This window comes from Varanus komodoensis, unplaced genomic scaffold (assembly GCF_004798865.1).
Source record: "Varanus komodoensis strain SLA01 unplaced genomic scaffold, ASM479886v1 scaffold1, whole genome shotgun sequence".
In the NCBI taxonomy this organism is placed as follows: domain Eukaryota; kingdom Metazoa; phylum Chordata; class Lepidosauria; order Squamata; family Varanidae; genus Varanus; species Varanus komodoensis.
Window position 1 is genome coordinate 76,378,541 of NW_025335268.1, and position 10,777 is coordinate 76,389,317.

General features: G+C 38.6%; 1 protein-coding gene across 4 annotated transcripts in view; it reads right to left on the bottom strand.

Annotated features, from left to right (window-relative positions):
• Positions 1-252: 252 nt before the first annotated feature.
• The window catches only part of BEND2 (BEN domain containing 2), a 14,668-nt gene continuing 4,143 nt past the window's right edge, over positions 253-10,777 (bottom strand). For 3 of the 4 annotated variants that reach the window (XM_044429848.1, XM_044429864.1, XM_044429856.1), the window contains exons 2-12: positions 10,259-10,417; positions 9,591-9,736; positions 8,938-9,003; positions 8,741-8,815; positions 6,905-7,009; positions 5,586-6,333; positions 4,681-4,881; positions 3,499-3,620; positions 2,104-2,308; positions 1,197-1,400; positions 253-627 (exon numbers count right to left, since the gene is read on the bottom strand). In XM_044429848.1, coding sequence (XP_044285783.1) covers positions 446-627; positions 1,197-1,400; positions 2,104-2,308; positions 3,499-3,620; positions 4,681-4,881; positions 5,586-6,333; positions 6,905-7,009; positions 8,741-8,815; positions 8,938-9,003; positions 9,591-9,736; positions 10,259-10,417 — 2,213 coding nt within the window. In that variant the 3' untranslated portion in view covers positions 253-445. Of the gene's footprint in view, positions 628-1,196; positions 1,401-2,103; positions 2,309-3,498; positions 3,621-4,680; positions 4,882-5,585; positions 6,334-6,904; positions 7,010-8,740; positions 8,816-8,937; positions 9,004-9,590; positions 9,737-10,258; positions 10,418-10,777 lie in introns of those variants that run through there. The other variant, XM_044429874.1, reaches the window with a different exon arrangement.

A 10,777-nucleotide genomic window follows, 5' to 3' on the forward strand; every position in this document is an offset into this window, starting at 1 on the left:
CCAAAAGGGAGGCAGAAAAATGACTGCCTCTTTCGCAGGGAAGTGAAGGCTGTATAAGGACAGATGTGGTTTTAGCAGGGCGCTACTGAATATCCATTTTGTGTTCCCATCATTCTTCCCTGAAACACACATGATCAAGTTATCAACACCCACTCCAAAAGAGTGGGACAGCCACTGTGATTCAAGGAAGTCTTCCTTATACTCAAAAGGTTCATCATCTAGAGCAGACAGAAGCACCACAGACACAGAAAGTTACAATTTAAAATTTACTTTCATCTGCTAAATTTGGTCTTTCAAACAGTTAAGTCAGTAATCTTGAAAATGAAGAATTGCATCATTTCTTGAAAAGCTCTACTGTAGTTGAATCACAGGTAGCTAGGCACATCATCCAGTGGGCTCAACAGACTAGTCTGATACTTCTACATAGTTATACTTCACAAGAGCTTCACTGAGTGCTTTTTGACAGTGGCCGTGGCTCAGCCAGTATGTTGTTCTGGTCACCAGCTAAGGCCCTTTTATGGTCATATCTCAGGCTGCGAATTGTACTGTTTACAGCTGCGACACATGCTTTCCAGTCATATCCAGTTTCCTTCAGGTCAAAAGATGGGTAGTTTTCTTGCAAAAAGTCTAATAAAAAAGGAAAGCTGAAAATTAGCATTTGCTTATTCAACTGTTTATTCAAATTTTATATTGGTGCAAACGATCATGTATTGTTCAGACTGGGCAGATTAAGGGCATCTTGTTAAAAATAGGATGCATTCCTGTGCATGTTTAGACAGGAAAACGGCTGGCTGGGGAAAGCTGGGAGCTTTGGGACTATTTTTCGGTCCAAACATATATAGGGCTGTATTCCAAAGCACTTTTTGAAGAGCTGCTTCAAATATTTATACATTTGTTAATGTCCCAGCCTGTCTTTCTGCCAAAAGTAACAGATAAATTTGATGAGCAGAAGGGTCTCATCCTGCTTGCTTTTTAGTAGTGTACAACTCCAGTCAAAGTTATATAATATTGACACTGCATTATTTTAAATCTATGTGATTATTCACTCTGCTAAAGTGTGGTGGTTTTTCATCTGTGTTACTCTCCGACAGTGCAATTCTTAGAAGCAAATCACACTGAATTCAATGGAACTTACTCCCAGATGAGCGCGTACAGTACTGCGGCTTGAACCTCTTTCAGCTTTACCAGTTACTTACCCCTGAGAGCATTGATTTTGTTGCAGTCCAGTGGGTAAGTGCCACGTTCCACATTGCCATATACATTGCTTTTTACCAGGACATCCTCTGTGAAAAGGTGACGAATCAGATAGCGTGCTGAAAGTTCTGGCCGAGGTCTTCCTTTGGCCACATCAATCACTGAAAAGGGCAGTTGGACATTACGAGACGGATTCCCAAGACTGGCTGCGAAGGAAATAAAGGTGATAACCTCTTAGCATAAGAGACATTCTACATACACCTTTTCTCTTGAGAAAATACATTCCTATGAGGTTTTCTATCATAATCTATATACTAATCTATACTTAGTATAGACACAGTACAGTCTATGTGTGTGTACACAAGGAAATAAACATTGAATTTTCATTAACTGGGTTCTATGACTAGGGTGAATTCAACAAAAATTGAGTGTGTTATTTATCATGCCAACTTGGGAAGCTGTAGGATTTTGCGGTTTCAGCATCCAAGGGATTGGGCCCTTAACTTTACTTCAGACTTGGTACCTAGACTGGACTACATCAAATTCTTTGCAAACTGATTAAAAATTGAAGAATTCTATGTGGGAAGATTCATAAAAATTTAATGGACCCACTATCTTCTGGAAAATGGGGGGTTTGTGACTGATATCTATCATACCTGCCATTTTGTAAGACTACCCATGACACCCTGTCGAAATTCTAAATGGGTTTGTGACCATTGGCCTAAGATGTAAAGTACATACCTAAAATCAGCCAAGTACTCACAATATAAATTAAAGTTTTAAACTTCCCTGCACACCCATTTTTGCATTCTCAGACAGGTAGAAAAATAGAAGATGCTTTTAAGTATCTTATAGCTTGTTAGACATGCATGGTATATTTTATTTGGGTTATGAAGCCCCACAGCTTACCCATTGCCTCCAATGCTGGTAGTTTACTGGAAGATGGTGTATGGAGCATCTCTGACGTGTTATCATTCCTTGCTGAATTCTGAAGTTGGCTTGATGTTGAGCTGGTTTGAGAAGGGACCTCACTTTCCTTTCCATTACAAGTTACAGTTGCAAAGTCAGATGTGTTTAGAGTGTCAGAAAGCTTCTCTTTTGCTTCAGTCATCTCCTAAGGAAGTAAAACAAAAAGGAAAATTTCCATTAACAGAGTGTAAAATACAGAAAGTATCGCTATAAATCATTTACTACATTTCTATGCTATCCAATAACTACTAGCCTCTGGGTGTCTATGGAACTTAGGTTGCATCTGATATGTTGAACCCCAAATGTCTTTAATATGGTGTTCTCTAATTTTGTTAATTGCAATACAACGAATGCTTCTTTAAAACAGACGGTTTGGCAATATATCATAGTTTTTTGTAAATTCTGTACTGGAACAGTCTATAATATTTGCTGGAAGACATGCTCTTTTAATTTATTTACCTACTTCACTTTTGTAAACCGCTCAGAGAGTGTTGACTGTACAGCAGTATAGAAATAAATACTCTTCATGGAAATTAACAAAATGTGGGCATAAATGGATTACCTATGTCTTTTTGACATCTATAATATAATGGACCGAGGACCTTATAATGCTTTCAAATATTTAAATAACTGGTACACAGACGCCATATTAAAATGTATAATTATTTGAATATTTGGTCCACTGCTGTTGAAGCCTATTTATAATTGTTAGCAAGTTCTATATTCTCATATGCATTTACTGCTGTGGATATATACACATTCATGTGCATACATTTAAACATGGGAAATAAAAATATAAGACTTTTTCAGGTGCCTGGGAGCACCACATTGGGGACTCCTTCACAGGTGCTCATGTGCATCACGGCATCCATGAGTACAGCGGTGGGGACCCCTGCCGTCACTACTCCATTCCCAAGCTGTTTCGAGCTTTAAAGGTCAACACCACACTTGGGGCTTGCCTTAGAAACAAAGAAACAGGAAACCAGTACAGCTGACAAAACACACAATCATATTGGCTAGTCCCAGTTAGTAAGCTAGCAGCGCTGTGTTTGAACCAACAGAAATTTCTGAACTATATTTAAAGGTAGCCTCATGCATGACAGATAGAAGTAATCCAACCAGAAGGTTAGGAGAGCATGGATAAAAGAACTTTTTGTACCTGATGCTTTATTAATCATTTGTTTTTTATGAGCACGCCACATGCTTAACCATTTCAGTCTCTAAACTTCACAATTTATTGCTCATTTCCCATTTCTAGTATAAAATAAGTGCTGTTGAAGCTATTTAGTCTGGTAAGGATGTCTTCAGAGGAGTCAACACAAAGAAAGGACTTACTGGTTTTGTTTTGGATTCACACCGTAAACCGCGGATCATTGCATTCACATTTGTGATACAGGCTTTCCAGTCTCTTCCACGCTCACTCAGATCATAGTTGGAGAAGTAAGTTGCAAGAAATTCTAGATTCAAAAATACAGGAAGGTGTGGGGAAGAATTGTACATAACTGAAAAAATAACCTAGTCCTTTGATTAAACAATGACATTTTTATAATCGCTAAGAGCTAGTATGAGATGAAATACTTACAAGATAATGAGTTACCTAATTTGAGGCTTAAGAAGCCTGCCGTTTCTACAATTTGTTTGATTATGATCTTATTATGATCAAAATATTTCAGCAAGATTCAAATTGCCAAGTCTGTATAAAAAGAGAAAGCACTGGACAGAAAACCCTGGATTGGAATTTACCAAGTTAATTTACCAATTAACTTTCATGGCTGAAATACATTAGAACTGGAAAACACTCTTACTGACATTGATAAACAACCAATAAACTTCTTTGTTATCTCTTTATTATTAAGTCATAATCATGGACTGAAGCTGAAACACCAACACTGTAAATCAAGGAGGAGGATATTGGTTTCTTTGGCCAGAAAAATAGCTTTAGATTTCGTATCTCAGAAGTTTTACTGACTTTTGCATTTTAGGTACATCAGAGAGATCAGGAATGCCAGGTTCATCAAAAAGAAAGAATGAACACAAAATGGGAGACACAATCTTTGCATCATAACAGGTATAATTAGAATATAAGATGCTAGTAAAACAACAGTGAAAAGACAAGTGCAAAAATGGACCGATGGGCGATTTCTGAAATAACTTGGTAGATGATGAATAAGATTAAAGGTAATATTTAAGAATTTGCAGGTAAAATTAATGGAGGCTACAGGTGGTGCTTAACTGTTTCCCCATCTACTCATCCTCCTCCAAAACCCCGCTAGCCTCATGCTGGGCCTATTTCTGATATCCTGGCCAGCTGGGCAAAAAAGAAGAAAAATCAATGAGGAGATATGAATAAGGAAGTGGAATTGTGGCCAGAACTGGTAAGGAAAATATTAAGCACAGTATCACTGCATTAATTAGGGGAAAACATGAGACCAAGAACCCCGTGTTTGCCATCCTTGGGATTATAAAGAATATTTGAGGGCTGAAAACCAATTGTTTCCTCATCCCAGTCTGACATACCTCTTATAGCAGCTATCTTGTTAGGGTCCAGCATCCTGCGCCCTCGTGCTTTCACACCCATAACACTGCACAGCAGTATCTCTTTTGGGAATAAGGCACGAACTAAGTAGCGAGCAGCATATTTGGGTTCGGACTTTTGTAGAGCTTTCATCAAATAGTTTCCAAGGATCTTCACATTCCTCTTTGGATCACCAATAAATTCTAGATGGGGAGGGGATACATTTAAAGAACATTAAAAAATATTCTAGCAGTCCTCCAAAGGGACACTTTTGAGATTCCACAAGACATGGCCCGTATGTTTAGAATTGTGTCCTGATAGAACCACTGGAGATTTACTGATCCTATTCTCTTTATCATGCTTAAGAGACTGGTAATGGGCAACTGGACCTTACTCCCTTTTTCCTCTTTTTTGTACAGAATTGGCTTCCTTTCCCTTTTTAGAGATAAGCACACCATAGAATTCTGTCTGCACAGATACTGGTGTGGACCATGGGTGCAAATTCTTGTGGCCAGCAGGGCAAGTCTGCAAAAGGTTCTTTCAAAAGCTACTGGTCACCAGAGAGACATCTTTGAAAACAGAGTCAGGTTAAGTGTTTGCACCAGGAATGGTCCCCTATAGCACTCTATGCCATGCAGCAGGTACAAAAGGAATCCACCTGGAAGAAGAAAGAAATCAGAGGTTATATCTGCTTAGAGAGTCCTTGGGACTAATTTAATAGTAGCATATAAACTGAATAAATAAATAAATTGCTAGAAGCAATGGTTGGCTGCCATGGTTAATCAAATAGAGGGGGTGGGGTTTAGCATGCCTCTAATGCATCACTACATTCATCTAATATAGTTGGTCTAGATAGCAGTGTTGAAGCATGAGCAATTCTTCTGAAAACACCTTTAATGCAACTCACCAAAATTAGGATTCATGGAAGAGGGAATCTCATTGCTAGTGCTTGCACTTCCAGATGAAGCTTGTATGTTGTTTCTCTGTGAACTGGTTTCAGGTGGCATGACTAGCAATACGTTTTGGGAAGGCACAGCTGAAGGTACCACATGAGTAGGAATATCCATGACTTCAGGTGCAAGACTAGCTTGGGAAACAAGATCGGGCATCTTTCTAGCTGTGCTGACTGGTGGATACAATGAGCAGCTGGAGGCTGTTACTGGGCTCTTGGAAGCAGAAGACGATGGTGGGGGTTCATTGTGAATATCTGTGCTTCCGGGTGAAGTTTTGGTGGTTGCTACTGTACTGTTTCTAACTGCTGGTGGTGCAGAGACTGCTGATGAAACTGGTGGGGAGGCCATTGACCAAGAAGCCACAGCAGCAGGGCTTTCAGTGACCAAAGTTGCTAGGTTAGTCTTGGAAGGAAGACCAGGCATCTCACTATCCATGCTGAATGAGGGACACAAGGAATGGGTAGAAACTATTGTAGGGAGGGGTGGACTCTGCCTGTGCACAGGAGCGTGTGACTCAGGCTGAAGAGTTTGTGGAGAGCTGGTCAACATGTGGGCCCTTTGCAGCCTAACCTTTGTGGGTTGCCTGTGGCACCCAAACCCAGTAGGCAGGATGTGACTTAGCCTTCTTTCTGTTGGTTTCTGGACTCTGATTTTCCCAGTTGAGAGATTACTAGAGCTTCTGTAGGTAAATCCAACCGGCCTCTGAAAATGAAATTAGGGCAAAATTCAATGACCCAAACAAGAGCACTAACTGGCCACAATGTTTGGCACCAATCTGTTTCGAAACAACTGCAGTTATCAAAGCTGCTCTTAGGAACACTGATATGCTGTGATTAGATTCAATACATTCAACTTGATTTGACATTCATTTTAATAATAGTTTATTTGTGGCTCAGATAGCAGCAATATTCCTCTGTTCTCAAATGTTGGTAATCGGTTTCTACATTCCTAGGAACCTGTAAGACAGTCTTAGCTACTCTGAATGGAAAGCTATGCTACAACATAGGTCAGTTTCTTTTATATAAACACTAACTATATTTGTGTGCAATGTTTTCTTATTTCTATATACATAATCTTGCATTATAACAGAAATGAAATGCAGTTATACCTAGAAATGCTGCGTGTTATGTTTTCTTGAGTTGTATATAGTTACCTGCCTCTAGTGCAGGATAAGATTACATGATTGCTGCCATTTCAAATCATTAAGGAGACAAGGAGACATTTACAAAACATCCACAAAAGCAAGTTACAGTGATGGATATTCAATACTTACAGGTTTTAAAAGGAAAGGCTTTATTTGGGTGCGTTGCATATCCGAGACCTTACGATGAAGACTATCAAACTTTTTATCCAGTTTCTGAATGGCATCATACATGGCCTGGAAACAAGCAAGTCAAATGGAAAGAAAGTTCAAAGCTGGACAGTAGTCATGGAAGAAGCAATTATGCTCCATTCAATGAACGCTTTCTGTGCTTTTCTCCTCTGGTTTGCTTCTGGGAAAAAGATATTTAATGGAGTCTGGGACTAGACTGTTTCTTATAAGGGTTTGGCCACTTGGCTAGCATTCTTCAGGTCTAATCTGAAATGTGTCGATAGCAATCAGGAATCCAGATTTTTGCCCCACCCTCACAAATATCAAATACTGAACACGTGATGTAGAAAAGACAACTGCTCACAGAGGTTTATTATGCTTCCTATCATATGGCTAATCAATTGTTACCATTTTTGTTCAGGCACAAGAGTAAAATGTTAGAAGATACTATTGGAGATTCACAGTTTGGTCCTTATCTTGACTTTACTGCCCAAGTCAAGATACACCATGAACAGGATTTGCATTTGCTATTGTTGTAAAACTGGCTTGTGAAGAAAGATCATGCATCTCGCTAGCAGTGTTCACTGGCTTAGTTTATTTATATGCTGAATTTATTTTAACATAATAAAGAAAGCTTTTTAAAAGCACAACAAAAATAAAATAGTTTTAAACAAGGCTTCCATTAGAACAAGTAAGCTCATCAAGGATGCAATGCTTTGCGTGATTAGAGGGAGCCAAGTCTTACAATTCCCAGTGTTGCCCAGCCAGCATAGTTGTCTAGGCCATGCTACAGGGCCTTTTTCTGTCTCAGCATGCACAGGATTGTGCCCAAACCAAGAAAGTCCTTCTCCAAGGAAGCTCAGAGGATGGCTGCACAAGGAATGGCCTTCTTAGTTGTAGCACCACACTTACGGAAAGCTCTGCCACCTGTGAGGCTTGGCAATGAGATGTCTACGTGAAGAATTCTTTAAAAATCCTGGCAGGCTTTTCTATATTATTTATTTTAGAATGTCTAGTATTTTAGGCATGTGTGATTACTCTCATATTTGTGTTGTATTAATAGGAATATGGCTTATTCACATGGATGACTACTTGTGAATTCCAATGTGCGATTTGATGATTGTATTTACTTTAATTTTTATTTACTGCTTGTTACTCTGAGAACTTTTTAATAAAGTCAAATGCAACACAAAAAACAGAAGCAGCAAATATAAACAGCAGTACTACTGAAACTTCAAGCATTTCTAATGTCATAAAAATCTAAGTTCATGGATCAAAAGCCAGATGGAATTAAAAAATATTTATCAAATGTCTAAGACAGAAATAAGGGAAGCATGGTGAATCTTCACAGGGGGGCAGTCTAACAGATCTGGCTGCCCCACGGAGTAGTTCTGACCTGCCTCTGTAGGCAGTACAGAGCAGGAGCTTAAGAGCTGATCTTTAAGCCAGGCAGGTGACTTCTGAAGTAACTTGGACCTAAATGTTTATAGCTTTACAGATCACTAGCTCTTTAAATTAAGTCTAGAATCAAATAGGCAATCAATACATATATATTAGGAACACTTATAAACTTGGCTCTTTGACTGCTAGTAACCATCTGGCAGCACCAGGTGAAGTGTTAGGGTAGATCAAACCTAACAGCATATTAATAATGGAAATGTCACATGGACACTACAAATACTAAGTTGGATCCTGACCAGGATTAGGGTTGGTATCTTGCTTTGTGATAAAACTGACTTACAGTCTTGGAAGAACCTCATAACTGTTACAAACAAACAATGAAAGATGTTACAATACCTGACAATAATTAAGAACATCCATCAGTGTTTTCTGATGATTTCCCATGTATGAACCTTCAGATAAAACACTTCCCTAGTGCAAAGACAATGAAAAATTAACCTTGGGCATAGGAAAAATTGGAAAGAAAATACTCCCAAATTAAAAAACAAATTAGAAGACACCGTTCTCCCTAAAAAATGTGGAGGTATACATACGCATTCATCAGGGTCATACTCATAAATCACACTTCCATCTTCATATTCAGATTCTCTGGCTCTCATCTAATAAAATATTTATAAATAACTTTAATTATAACTGATTTGGCACTTTTAATCACATGGTACTATTTTTCAGTCACTAAGAAAATTATCTGACTCTGTGCTATGCATTAAAATGGCAGATCACTGCTGCCACACTGTGGATAAAAGAAACTGTAACACAAAAACAGTTGCTGTTCATATACTGTATTCTCATAGTTAGAAGCGAGATAAAATTCATACAGGCTCATTCATGTGTAGGCTGTTCTCAGTCTTCTGAAAACTACTTTTTCTTTAACGATAATTTTCTGCGGTCCACAAATCTGCCTAAAATTTAAAATGCAAGCATGAATCTTCAGAATGTTAACAGTTTGAATACAGCTAATCTGTGTTAAGGGGTCCTCAGTACTGTGATCCTACCTTGCTGGCTCATCATAACATCCATCTAATCATGTACTGTTCTGCACAAATCAGAACAACCAGCAGGCCTACCAAGGAACCACGATCTACCTTCTGCAAGCAGAATAGGCAAACATCTGTTTTCAAGTATTGTTGTCTATTCAAAAGGTCCCTGCAGTAAGTTCTGAAGTAACTTCTGGTAATATACTTACCCCTACTAGAGAGGGTGAATGCTGATGTCTATTATGAAAATAAACCAATTCCATTTGTTCTGGGCTGCTGTTGAGTCTTTGCCTATGTGTTAGAAGGTTCATCTGTGACTCATCTGGTTCTTCCCTGTTCAATAAATCATCATTACCTAATAGAAACGTGTTTTTAAGAAGTGAGTGTCATATTGTGAATTGGGTATACTCCAAGACAAATGAAAAATATAAAACTATTTTTAAACATCACTATCTCAACTAGTTATAGATTTCTCAAATACATTTAGAAACATTCGGTAGAAGCATTTGCTGTTGAAATATTTCATACATAAATGTTACTGATTTTAATTTGAAGAATATCAACTAACGTAATATAGGCTACTAAATACGCTATAAATGCTTTTCAGATACTACATGAACCACATTTGTATTGCCATATTTGGAATCTTAACCACAAGAAATCAAGCTTTCTGAAAACCAAGCTTGCTAAGACAACCTAATATCCTTTGGTTAAGATTCCAAATATGGAAGTGAAACAGCTGAGGCAAAAGTCTGAAGACCACCTTTTTGGCTTGGCTACAAAGACCAGCCAAAACTTTAGCTCTCTTAATAGCCACTGGACATGAGGATGAAGACCCACAAGCACAAACTTTCAAAATGAAATGAAATAAAATTACCATAGGAAAGCTGAGTTACATCTTGATAATCACAGTTCACTTGAACATTTTGTTTCACTGGAGCACATCCTTCTGTTTCAAGCTGATCGTTTATAACCTCCATTTCTGAATCATCAGTTATTACAGCTTCATCATTCCTACTGTTTACTGACATACAGCCTAAAACATGGACCCAGTGAAAGAGACAAATTAGATAGTATCGATAGCAAACCCCTTAAACAACATCAATGGCTGAAACTTATTTTAAATAATTGACCTAAAGACATGTATTAAATTGTGCAATGGGCTAATTTAACATGTTGTTGTTGTTAGTCGCGAAGTTGTGTCTGACCCATCGCGACCCCATGGACAACATTCTTCCAGAACTTCCTGTCCTCCACCATCCCCTGGAGTCCACATGAGCTCAGGCCGACTGCCTCAGTGACTCCATCTAGCCACCTCATTCTCTGCCATCCCCTTCTTCTTTTGCCATCTATTGCTCCCAGCATTAGGCTCTTCTCCAGGGAGTCCTTCCTTCTC